At 39.6% G+C, this 13453-nt stretch overlaps 1 protein-coding gene across 1 annotated transcript; it reads left to right on the top strand.

The window, feature by feature from the left end:
• Positions 1 to 1657: 1657 nt before the first annotated feature.
• LOC102777703 (uncharacterized) lies at positions 1658 to 13269 on the top strand. Its single transcript, XM_006806795.3, has 3 exons — positions 1658 to 1881; positions 3459 to 3537; positions 8001 to 13269. Exons 2-3 carry the CDS (start codon positions 3520 to 3522, stop codon positions 9099 to 9101), a joined length of 1119 nt encoding a protein of 372 aa, XP_006806858.1. The 5' UTR covers positions 1658 to 1881; positions 3459 to 3519; the 3' UTR covers positions 9102 to 13269.
• Positions 13270 to 13453: the final 184 nt, after the last annotated feature.

The raw sequence follows: 13453 nt of genomic DNA on the forward strand, positions 1-13453 counted from the left end.
AGATTCATAGTTCTGGTAATTTATCAGATATTCCTAAACAGTGCAGGAATGAGACGCTGGCAAAGAACCTTAGATGCAGGGTAAATATAAAAAGAAATGAATTCAGAGACAGTTTGGACTTACTGTTCAGTATGAATTAAGAAAGCATTAACAAATGTTCGTCACACCTCTCCAGGTAAAGACAGTAAATGTTATACTGTGTTGGAGTACATGGATAATGACTGAGTTGTTGCTGTTTTGTGATTATTTAAAGCAGCTTGGGAAACGGGTATAATTTCATCTACATGGAAACAGTCTGCAATTGTTCCGATTTTAAAACCCAGAAAAGATCAAATTACAGACCAATTAACGTCTCAGTTAGGTAAAACTTTAGAAAAGATGGTCACTGAAAGACTCACTTATCTTTTAGAAAGCAAGTGCCTGTTTTCATCATACCCAAATGGACTCAGTAGAGGTAGAAATGCAATGGATGCTCTGCTATGCCTACAGTCAGAGATCAGGAAGGCTCAGACTAACATGTTGTTTAACAGGTTGGACTTGGGGGGGGGGGGGGGGGGGGGGGGGGGGGATTTCTGGATGCAGAATAAGCCAAGCCCTCAGAATTTGCAGTGGTGCATTTAAATCTCCAGTAACAGCCATGCAGGTGGAAATGGGAGAAATGTCCTTCCAAAGTAGAAGACATAAGCTCAAGCAAGAGTGCTATGAGCACAGTAAAAGCAACTTATATAGCGACTTATACATTCAAAAGGCAATAACAAAAAGTCCAGTCATACACTTGTTCAGTATAAAGCACAGATTTACTTGGAGAAACAATATACAGATGAAGTCCTAATATTTGCAGATGGATCAAAAGACCGGTGCTGCGGTCTTCATTCCTCAACTTAGAGTAACTATTAGAAAGAGACATTTAATCAATCATAACACAGTAGAGCTGGAAGCCATAATGCTAGGTTTGCAGTGGGCAGAAATATTCAGAAAGCTATAGTTATTGCATCTGACAGTTTATCAGCACTAATGAAACTTGCAGACTGCAATAAGGACAGGTGAACAATGGTGAAGATTGTGCAATGGTGGCATAAATGTTGGATTTCTTTGGGTTCAAGCAGATGTTGGTCTGGAAAAATGAGGTAGATGTATTGGCAAAAAAGTCATTGAAATCTCTTGATTACAAATCCAAAGTTAAAAGTATTATAAACAGCTGAATCCTAAGAATATGGCAGGTATGTAGGACTACAAGAGCCACAAGGTTTGGAATAATCAATTCTTAAATGTGCTTAAATAATGAATGAATCAATCAATCAAATATGCATTAGTAAATTCCATTTTTATTATTTCATTTGTTCAAACATTACTAAAGTAATTTATTGTTTAATAATTAAATTTAAAATAAAAACACTATTTTTAAAACAATATTTTAAAATGAATTGTCATTCCATTAATAAATACTTAAAGAAAAGAGTTTCACAAAAAATAAATCCTCATTTGAAAAACCATTTTCGAATTCAAAATTGAAAAAAAAAAAAAAGGTTTTCAATTAAAAAAAAAAAAAAAGATTTTGAAAAGAATTTGAGAACCAGGGGCCCGCACAAGGGGGCAGTAGCGCTGCTCTAATACGTCACAGCTCCCACAAACTGAGAGATGAAGAAGCTGACGTCACTGTTAAAGATGGAGGCATTTGCGTTTCGACGTTAGCAGACAGATGAGAGCCTGAAAGGATCTGCGTTATACTCTGAATGAAAGGTGTAATAGGCTAAATCTGGGCGATTACTGACTCCTAGTAGGGAGGGGATCTGCACAGTGATCTTCTGCGCGGAGCTCGGAGCGCTCTGAGCTCAGGTTGTCTCTGCAGGCCTCGGACTGCACTGGCAAGGAAAAATAGAGGTATGTGCAAAATTTGTTTTATTGGGTATTTATTTATCATCACGATATAGCACTACTGGAACACACCATGTCTGATTGGGTGACTGATCGTTCTTGTATTTCCCAGTGGAGAAGTTTTTCACTTGAATCGGGTCTTATTTGTATGATTTTTAAGTCTCAGTAGTCAGTATCAGTAATATTAGTTTATTCAAATAAAATGATTCATAGCTGTTTATATGTTTACGTTTATATTTTTTGAAAATATGTCTTCAAACTTTTTTATGATGGATGACATAGTTCAAACCTGATGTGTTAAATGGTTTTAATCACTTAGGGTAGGGTATCCTTAGTGGTCATGTAGACATATTTGTATATATTTTGTAAAAAAAAAAAATGCAAGTTTTGAAGTTTACATTTTGAACGTATTAAAGATGTACAGTTATTGTAGTGGAGGTGGTTGAGAGTTATTCAGCTCCTTCCCTACAGCATAACCAGCCTTGTGGATGAGTTTGAGTCTGTTTATACCCGTGACCCCAGGGTCAGATTGTATGCATCCTTAGCATTAGCATACTGTAGGTCAAAGTCAAATTTATGTCAAAGAATCAACTGACATAAAAACACAGGAAAAGATGACAGAATATAAGAAAGGGCACATAAAATGAGAGAACCTGAGTAACAACACAAATAAGAATTATATTGTGTATATTTGTGTTATAATAAAATAACACAAATTAAATCAGAATGAGTTCTGACCACCCGTTCTGATTTAAAGCCAGGTTCTGTATATGTTTTGGGGAAGTCCAAGATAGATAAAATGACCTCCTGGAACAGACCATAAACTGTAAAGGTTGCAGTGTAGCGTCCAAGTTGAGACAGCTGAAATCAAAGCAATGAAGGCACTCAGGTGCTGAGTCCATAACCAGGCTGTGGCAAAGTGAATAATTTCACATGCGGCTGTGGGTGGTGCAGTGATTAGCACTGTTGATTCTGTCAACCAGCTGGGTCCTTTCTGTTTGCATGTTCTCCCTGTGTTTGCGTGGGTTCTTTCTGGGCACTCTCCGGTTGTCTGTCTCTGTGTTGGTCCTATGACAGACGGACAACCTGTCCAGCCCCGACCCCCACTGTTGGGTAAGTTCCAGCAGTGCACAGTTCAGTGTTAAAAAGAATAGCAAGCCCCCCTCCCTTCTGCCCACGACTCACAGAAAGCTGTCCCTGTTGGCCCAAACAACAGGGTGGAAGAGACGTATGCGTTGTCATCCATCTGCCTGTGGACTGCCGGCTCTGTGGTTCAGGCATTGCTCTCATTGATCATACCTGCATCTGATGAACACCAATTCAATTTCAAGCGTGTCCTCAGCAAATTTGAATCAAAGTTTACAAAAATTTGAGTATTTTTGAAATGACAAAAAGGCTTTGACGAAATAGCGTCTCATCTCCACTAATAAAAGAATTAATTGTTGAAAATAAGTAGCGTGTGGAATGTGGCAAATTGCTTTAGAGCAATTTCAAGTTCAGCATAGTGGAATTAAGTGTCTATTTTAATGTTATGTCATATGCCTGTGTTTGAGTGATAAATCGTCTTCTTTTTGTGATTTTAGATGCAGCACAGCTGAGAAGAAGCAGGAAAAGTTCGCAATCTTTTACCAGTGAGCAGGGAAAATGAGTTGTTCAGAAGAGGTGAGCTCAAAAAGAAACCAACATGTTTCAGGATACATGGGCAACAAAAATGAGAATGAGCATCACATTAGCATCACATAGTGCAGATTTGTGTATATGGCTCATCATATCTGATGACTGTCTAACCCTGCTGTAGAGTTTTTCTCAGCATTGCAAACACTAATTACATTGTACAATGTCTGTAGAACCATTCTGATGATGTTTTACTGCAATGATCAATTTTTAATGTTGACACGTCACATAGTGGATGTTTCAAAGAGACTTTCAATAGTGTGGGAGCATTTCACAAAAAACAAAGTTGAATGCAAACTGTGCAAAGCAGAGCGTTCCTTGCATGGTAGCGCGACTGCAGTGCATGAGCATTAAGCAACTCTGGAGCCGTCATGTCAACGTTAGAGTTTTAGAGAATTAAGTTTGTTTCTATTTAGCGTCAGTTTGACACCTTGTTAATTAGGGATGGGTATCGAAAACCGGTTCTTGTTGAGAACCGCTGGCAGTTCTCGCTGCAGTCTACCGGTAGCATCTCCTTTCAGGCCAGGATAGACGAATGTCACCAAGCAGTGACTAAGTTTGTGGTAAAAGCCTTGCACCCATTTGCCACAGCAGATGCCCCGATTTTCGGTAAGTGAATGTGTTTAATTGTAGGCAGGGACATTACTGGATATTCTTGTGTAAATGCTACAGAATAATTTATGTTATACTTTGTTATTGCTCCAGAAGAATATTTATTTTTTTAATAGTTTACATTTACAATTTTTTTTCCTGGGGACCCTGTGACACCCCATTGAAGAGCCATAGGCTGGATCTCTTAAGATCTCACTGTTGGGTTTGTAAGGCCATGTTACTCCTAAATTTCTATCTTGTTCAAAGAGAAGATATAAAACAAAGTTCTAAGCCAATCGACCTTAGTGTTCTCCTTTTTAAAAAAAAAGAAAAAAAAGAATCGATAACAGAATCAATAAAGAATCGAATCGTTAAACAGAATCGAAAATGGAATCGGAATCGTGAAAATCTTATCAATACCCATCCCTACTGTTAATGTATCTTCGTTTACCTGTTGGAAACAAGCTACTTGCTTGCCAAGTGAACACCAGTTCAGTTATGTTAGCTAACAGGTGAACTGCGATAGTAAACCAGTGACCTGGAGTTGCTGTTTCCTTGATGTGGTTGTTGTTCTTGTTTTGGGTTTTTTTTGTGGGTGTGTGTGGTTTGGTTTTCTTGTTTTGTTTTTTTGCATTAACTTTAACATTATTTGACATCAGTTTTTGATAACTAATTCAATTCCATTTTATTTAGATGGCACCATATCCCAACAACAGTTGCCTCAAGGCACTTAATTTAGTGCCTTACTAGATTAGTAACAGCTTTGTGGGTTTTTGTTTGTTTGTTTTCTGTTTTGATTGTAATAAGTGAAGGGTGTCTAGATGATTTTTGTGCTGAAGGACAGGCTCATGCAACCAGCAAATGGTTGACATCTTAACAGAGAGGATTCTCTGTCATGTCAACAACATGAGACCAATATCCATAGTTAAAAAATGATAATCAGCACAAACCATTCAGGTTACAGCTTACACAGCTTTCCAGAATTTATTTTACAAGGCTAATGGAGGGGAAGTATGAAGCTGCTCTTTGTACGACGGTGTTTGCTAGTTCACCTTACATGCATTAATGTAATAACGTGGTTAGCCTACTCAACGTAAATTACACACGAACAACATTAAGCTACTCACGCAGAGAAGAACGGCTGCTGCTGCCATCATCATCCGTCATCATTTCTGCTACACTGGCAGGGCTAGGGGCCAGGACTCTACTCTTCGGGTTTTTGGGGGATGTTGCTAACTTCGGGTCAGATAACAGGCACCACACCCGCAGTAGATGTGCTCGGTGTGAGGTCTCGCAGCAAGCTATCAAATACGGCGCATTTCTCGGCTTTTAACAAAATGCTATACGTCGCCAGGTGTTTCATCAGATTCGAGGCGTTACCTCTTTGCACAGTATTACCTTAAAGCACTTGTTGCAGGCTGCTGAATTTGTACTTCACAGCAAAAGATGCAGCCAGAATTTGACCGCTTCGCCTTGGGCATTTTTAATCTGTAGCTCTGCTTTAAAAGAACGTACGTACCTGGGCCCGCCTACTATACTCGGAAAGGTAAAATGATTGGCTAGAATCCAAAGTGTATGACATCTCAGGGAAAAAAAAGCACAGAAATGTGCGCTGCTTTTCGGTCTGGTTACTACCGTTTATGTCAGAACCGATACCGGTACCCATCCCTAGTAATCGGTTAACGTTCTGTAGATTGATATGAGATTTGTAGGATAGCGAGCTGTCTAGAATGACACCAAGGCTCTAATGGGAGAACTATGGAGTTATCAGTAGTGAGGGTGAAATGATTTGCCTTGAGTAGGTTGGATTTATTGCCTATAAGAAGGATTTCAGTTTTATCCTCATTGAGCTTAAGAATATTAGAGCTGAACCAGGGTTCAGCTAGGACTGAATGAGAGATGGCGTTGAAGGCTGAACTCGGATCCAAAAGGATGAGAATGTTCAGAAGACCAGAGTCAGCTCTGAGTAAAATATTATCAGTAACTTTAAATAAAGCAGTGTCTGTACTGTGACATGAGCGAAAGCCAAATTGAATTCTGTCGTAGATATTATTATTAACCAAGTGTGAATGAAGCTGAGCTATGACTCTTTTTTTTCCCCAAGTATTTTAGAAATGATGGGTAGATTAGAAATTGGTCAGAGGATGTTAAAGTTGTCAGGCTCCAAAGAAAGTTTTTTCAGTATATGAGTGACTGAAGCAATCTTGAATAAGGAGGGAACGATACCGGTGGTGAGTGAATGATAGCAGAGATGAGTGGGAGTAAGGAAGAGAGGCAGGATTTCACAAGTCCTGTAGGCATAGGATTAAGATGATATGTAGCCCGCTTTGATTTACATATAAACTCAGAAATATCACATATATCAGGAACATGAAAGGTGGAAAAAGGCTCAAAATGGAGAAAACCTTCTGAAGTGGGAGTAGACAACATTTGAACTGAGTTGGTGGTGAATGTTATTAATTTTCATAGTGAAGAACAGCATCAAGGACTTACAGGTTTCAGATGAATAAAAGTGTGGTGATAAAGCGTCAGGGGGGTTGAAGAAGTTTGTAGAAAAGCAAAAACAGGATCCTGGTGTTACCCTCATAAGAACTGCCTTATCCTCATGCCTTCTGTCACCCCAAGCGATCGCAGCAGATGGCCCCGCCCCTCCCTGAGCCTGGTTCTGCTGGAGGTTTCTTCCTGTTAAAAGGGAGTTTTTCCTTCCCACTGTCGCCAAAGTGCTTGCTCAAAGGGGGTCATATGATTGTTGTGTTTTTCTCTGTATTTATTATTGTAGAATCTACTGTACAATATAAAGCACCTTGAGGCAACTGTTGTTGTGATTTGGTGCTATATAAATAAAATTGAATTGAATTGAACTGATAATACTTGCATAAAAGGTTTGTTTGGCCTGGTTAATGGAATCTTTATACTGGAGTCCACAGATTTCTGCATTATGCTCTAGTTCCCGAGCTTTGGCCTTCAGTGCTCAGAGGTCATGGAGCAGAGCGAAGGAAACAGAGTGGGATTTTACAGAGCCATAGAATCAAGGACCTTTTGGAGTGAGTGGGAAAGCCGATTAAAAACCCTCAAGAGAGGGTCGACAAATCAGCTAATTATTTTTCTGATTGGTCCATCAGTCAGCATTATTTCAATCACTCCTATCTCCACTTCCTACGAGCACAGGTCCTGTTGCAGGCTCCAGTACATGCTTTACCTTATCTGCTCAAGTCTGCCCACCTGTGAACCTCATGATTCCAGGCCAAGCTTGTAGTTAATGATGAAATAATAATTTATAAAACAATATAGAACTTTAAGTAATTTATAAGTGCTGTTAACAATTCTCAAATGTGTTTTTAAGTTATCTATTAACTCTTAATAATTGCTGTGGGCTCCTCAATGTAGGTTCTCTCTGGGTACTTCAGGTTCTTCTCACATTCATGTATGTGGTTAGGTTAACTAGTGAGTCTAAACTGGCCAGAGGTGTGGCTAATTTCTCTCTGTGAGTGGATGGATGTATGGATTGATTGTGTCCTGGCTCTTTGCTCTCCCCTCTTACCCCTCACCCCCATCTGGTCTGTTCTACCTGACTTTGGGTTAGAGGTGGCATGCACAATGGACAGGACACAGGTTTTGTGTTTCCTCCATTCTGATAATTGTTTAAGCACTGCAATAGCAAATCTCATACTGTATCTAAGAATAAGCAGCACCGTATTTAAGCACAAAAACCTATGTAACTTTCCCTAAAATTACAATCTGGGCTGTATCTAACAAACCTGAAAAAACTGCATCTTTTATATGTTAACACTCCATGATATACAGGGACTATTTGAGCAAGTTCTCAGCTGACCCTAATTTGTCTTTTTTTCCCCACTTAGCTGAAACCGTCAGATCCAGACAGAAGCAGACCTCACCAGTGTCTGACCTGTGGGAAATGTTTCACTCGGATCTGTAGTCTAAGAAGACACGAACTGAGTCACACATCAGAGGAACTATACCACTGTGAACAGTGTGGCAGCAGTTTCAGCCAGTTAAACGCTTACAAGATACACCTGTATACTCACCCTGAAGACACCTCATACTGCTGCAACAAGTGTGGGAGAGATTTCAGTGACCAGAGTTCCTACAGAAAACACCTTCGCGACCACACTGGACCGTATCAGTGTGAGCAGTGTGAAAAGAGTTTCAGTTACTTAAGTATTTACAAAATACACATGCGTGTCCATACTAAAGAAAAGCCATACTGCTGTGACAAGTGTCCCAAGAGTTTTAGCTTTTTAAGCTCATACAAGCGGCACCAGCTGAGCCACAGTGGAGAAAAACCTTACCAGTGTGATTTTTGTGGAAAAAGTTTCACTCAGTCAGGCCATTTCAGTCTTCATCTGCGGAACCATACCGGAGAGAAACCATATGAGTGTGGCCAATGTGAAAAGAGCTTCAGTGACTTAAGTAGTTACAAGATACACCAGCGTGTCCACACAGGTGAGAAACCATACTGCTGTGACCAGTGTGGCAGGAGTTTTTCTCAGCTGGGGAATTATAAATCACATTTACGCATACACACGGGAGAAAAACCATTCCAGTGTGAATTATGCAAGAAAAGCTTCTCTATTTCAAAAACATACAAGCAACATATTCACACTCATACGGGAGAGAAACCCTATAATTGTAAAGAATGCGGAAAGAGTTTTGGTCGTCTAAGCAATTATATTCGCCACCTCCGCATCCACACTGGAGAGCAGCCATTCAGCTGTGACCAGTGTGGGAAATGTTTCAATAGCTCATACAGTTACAACCGCCACTTACGTGTTCACACTGGAGAGAAACCATATTGGTGTTCACATTGCAAGAGACTGTTCACTCGGTCACAGTCCTTAAAGACTCATCGCTGCACTGTAATACATGATGATGACGAGAGAGAGAGTGAGGTGAGCTGCTCCTCGACCAATTCCAACCTACAGAAAGAGGTGACAAACTAATGTACATGTCAAATGAACATGTCTGACATGATCAAAATACCTAGACGAAGCTGATAACTTGAGAGAACTTTTTTGATAAAGAGGATGTTTAAAGGGACAAGTGGATTGGGAAAAAAATGTCCCCCACACTATAAGAGCTCTGGACACCTTGTTATTGTTATCTTTGGGACTCTTTTGGGAATCTCGTGTGATATCTTTGTTTTTTTTAGGTGATGACAGGGCCAATACTGGTTTATACTAGAATCTGATAATGGCCACATTTAAAGATTAATGCGAACAGCCAAAAAAACCACTAGCCACTGATCTGACCACTAGGCCTGTCGGGTCCAATCAAGGGCCTGCCCGTCTCTGCCTGAGGTGAGCTCTGTTGTCAGATGGAGGCAGTATATAAAGTATGTGTTGTTGGTTTGTGACTCACAACATAGAAAGAGCTGATAAGTGTTTAAAAACCATGGAAAACGGCCACTGTCTGTGCTTTTCATGTTTAGTTAGATTTTTTTTTTCTTTTTTTAAATTCTATGAAGTTTTTTGTTTGTTTGTTTTTCATGGTTCTCTTATTACCAGTTAAAACCCCTATCCCTGCTCTATACCTGCCCACTTGTCAACCAAATAGGTTTTGGGAGTTGCTTACATCATCTGCTTCCAGCTGTGCACAGCCAGGATCTTGGAGACTGCCCAGGAGCTTCTAAAAACCCCTCTTCCTGCTCTGTCCAACTGAAAAATGTATGCAGTCGGACACATTTGCAGGACCATAAAACCAGCTTTACTCTGACACACAGATGCTATTTTGAATAAAAAAGAAGTGAAAAGATTCACTTCTTTGAATTTAGCAGACTTTTGATGTCACTTGCTTAATTGAATTGAATTGAATTGAATAGCCCTTTATTGGGATTGTATGAAATTGGCTGCTCCACAGTAACTTTGCCAGGATAAATCATAAATAGTAGACAGTAGGAATAAGCAACAACCAGGAGAAATGTATGCAAAACAAGAGAAAAGCACACATTAAAGAACAAAAAGTACAAGGTCCCACCGTGATTTGTACCCTAATAGACTGGATTTGATAGAGCACTTCTATACTTGCTCAAGCTGCATCAGCCCAACCACACACATTCATAAAGTGCTGTATCCTGTGCACTTCAAACACATCACTACAGCACAGCATCAGGGCTAACGGGGATGCAGTTAGTTGACTGGAGGTGGCCTGCTGGTTACATGATCAGGGTAGTGAAATATCAGTACTTTAGCCGTGATAGTAGTAATATATAGTTAATTAGTATACTGTGATCACTTTTATAGAAATGTGATGGTGATCATGGGAAGACTTGAGTGGCCCACATGGGTCTCATCAATCATGAAATATCTAACAGAAATAACTATTGAACATGCTCACCCCTTTTAAATTTCCTAAAATGCAGAAATTCTCCAGATTAACCCGTGTATGGTCTTCATTTTTGGGACCTTCTGGTATTCTTCTGAACATATTTGGGGTTTTAGTAACAAGTCTGAAATAAAATTTCCCTTCATTAACCATTAACATATTATGTCTGTATCTCATTTTTAAACAGAAAAAAGCACGTTTAATGATTGCAATCAGTCTTTACTGGAACACAATTAGCAACAGACGTGTGGTTAGTGATTTTTCATAAGGTTATATTTTATTTTAAGCTTTTAGTATAGTGGATTTTTATCTTGGAGAAAAGGAATTGAGACAATGTCCTCATTGGCATAATATGCGTTCCAACCATTGTCAGCTTTGTTTTGAGAAGCTACTATCCGAGGTTGTATGATGTGAAAAACTGTCCCCCTAGTTTCTTTCAGCAGCTCCTCCATCTGGCTTCTGTGTATAAATGTTCTGTTCCATACATTAAAATACAGTAAGATCACATACACCCATATACTGCCTTGAAGGGTCAGGGGCGGAAAACTCGACTCCAGGTTCACTGCGAGATATATAAAAAGAGGCTGAGTAAGTATCAACTAGGCCTGAAGGATGCAAGGGAGTCATTTTTCTCTGAGATTATTCATAGAAACAACAATAATGCTAGGACATTATTTGCTACAGTGGAAAGATTAACTACTTCTCCAGTGGCAATAGCCCCTGAACGAAGCTCCACCAGGGCCTGCAATGAATTTGCCAGCTTCTTTATTGAAAAGGTCTTGAAAATCAGAAGGTCAGTTGGCACATTAGTTTCAACCCCAATACTGACGTTAAGCCCAATTAGCACTTATGCAGAGAAAATGACTCACTTTCAAACAATAAATCAATCAAGCCTCGATAAAATTATTGAGAATCTAAGCTCTGCCACCTGCTGCTTGGATATATTACTGACAGGTTTTCTTAAAAAGGTCCTCCCAGCCATCAGGGAGGATCTGATCCAACGCATCCCTCCTATCAGGTGTCTTTCCCAAAGCCTTAAAAACAGCAGTTATCAAACCGATATTAAAGAAAAAGAACCTAGACAGCACATTAATGCAAAACTACAGACCAATCTCTAATCTTCCATTTATCGGTAAAATTATTGAAAAAGCTGTTTTCCAGCAGTTAAACAGCTTTCTCACAATGAACAACCGCTTTGATATTTATCAGTCTGGTTTTCGTAGGCACCTCAGCACCGAGACAGCCTCAAAGTGTTTAATGACATCCGTATAAATACTGACCGTGGGAAATCCACAGTATTGGTACTACTGGACCTTAGTGCGGCGTTTGACACCGTTGATCATAATATATTACTGGAACATCTAGAGAGCTGGGCTGGACTCTCTGGTACAGCACTCGTCTGGTTCAAGTCCTACCTTAAGAACAGGGACTTCTATGTGTCAATTAGCCAATTTTCATCACAAAATATAGAAATCACATGCGGGGTCCCCCAGGGTTCCATCCTAGGGCCCCTCTTATTTAGCATTTACATACTCCCATGAAGCCAGCTTATAACCACCAATAATATTAACTACCACAATTATGCAGACGATACTCTTTATATCTCAATGTCACCAGGTGATGTTGAACCTATCCAAACTCTTAATAAATGCATTGAGCAAATTAATAACTGGACGTCTCATAATTTCCTTCAACTGAACAATAACAAAACTGAAGTACTTATCTTTGGACCCCAAAAAGATCGATTAAATATCAGTAATCAGCTCAAACTGGTCTGACTAGAAACTACCGACCAGGCCAGAAATTTAGGTGTAATAATGGACTCAGACCTGAACCTCCAGGGCCACATAAAAGTTATAACAAAGTCAGCCTTCTATCACCTGAGGAACATTAGGATTAAAGGACTGATGACACAAGGAGACCTAGAAAAACTCATCCATGCATTTATCTCTAGCCGCCTTGATTACTGTAACAGTATCTTCACAGGTTTACCCAAAAAATCAATTAGACAACTGCAGCTGATTCAGAACGCTGCTGCTCGTGTTCTCATGAGAACCAAGAAAATAGAGCACATTACTCCAGTTCTAAAGTCATTACACTGGCTCCCTGTAGCTCAGAGAATAGACTTTAAAGTGCTTTTATTAGTTTATAAATCCTTGAATGGGTTGTACATTAGGGATCTGCTATCATGGTACAAACCATCTAGATCAGTCAGGTCCTCCAGCTCTCGTTTATTGACCGTCCCTAGAACCAGAACTAAACATGGAGAAGCAGCTTTTAGTTTCTATGCTCCTCACATCTGGAACACACTATCGGGAGAATGCAAAGCCACTGACACTGAACTCTTTTAAGTCTAAAATTAAAACGTACTTATTTAGACTTGCTTATGAGTAACTGATCCTATTATGGCACTCTACTTGTTTGTTTTAATTTTTCATATAAATTATTGTCTTGATTATTGTTTTATTGTAAATGCTTTCTTGTAAATGTTTTCTTGTATTTTACTTTTATAGTGTTTTATGTTTTATTTTTAATCATGTAAAGCAGCGGTCCCCAACCTTTTTTGCACCACGGACCGGTTTATGCCCGACATTATTTTCACGGACCGGCCTTAAGGTGTCACGGATAAATACAACAAAATAAAACTAGTACCGGTACCAAACAACTCACGGACCGGTACCGGTCCGAGGCCCGGGGGTTGGGGACTGCTGATGTAAAGCACCTTGAATTGCCTTGTGCTGAAAGTGTGCTATACAAATAAAATTGCCTTGCCTTGCCTTTAAACCATTCGTGGGCCTAGTGTCATGAAGTTGTCCCACAGTGCAGATTATCCCTGCCTTATAACCGATCTTGATTCCCAGTCATCAAATCTAATGATCCTTGAGAATAAATAAAATCTCTTTAGAGACCTTGCAGCTCTAAAAATCTCTCTCCCTGTCACATACATAGTCAACTCCTCTCTTGACCTGTA

This window comes from Neolamprologus brichardi, chromosome 6 (genome assembly GCF_056152115.1).
Source record: "Neolamprologus brichardi isolate AB-2024 chromosome 6, ASM5615211v1, whole genome shotgun sequence".
Lineage (NCBI taxonomy): Eukaryota > Metazoa > Chordata > Actinopteri > Cichliformes > Cichlidae > Neolamprologus > Neolamprologus brichardi.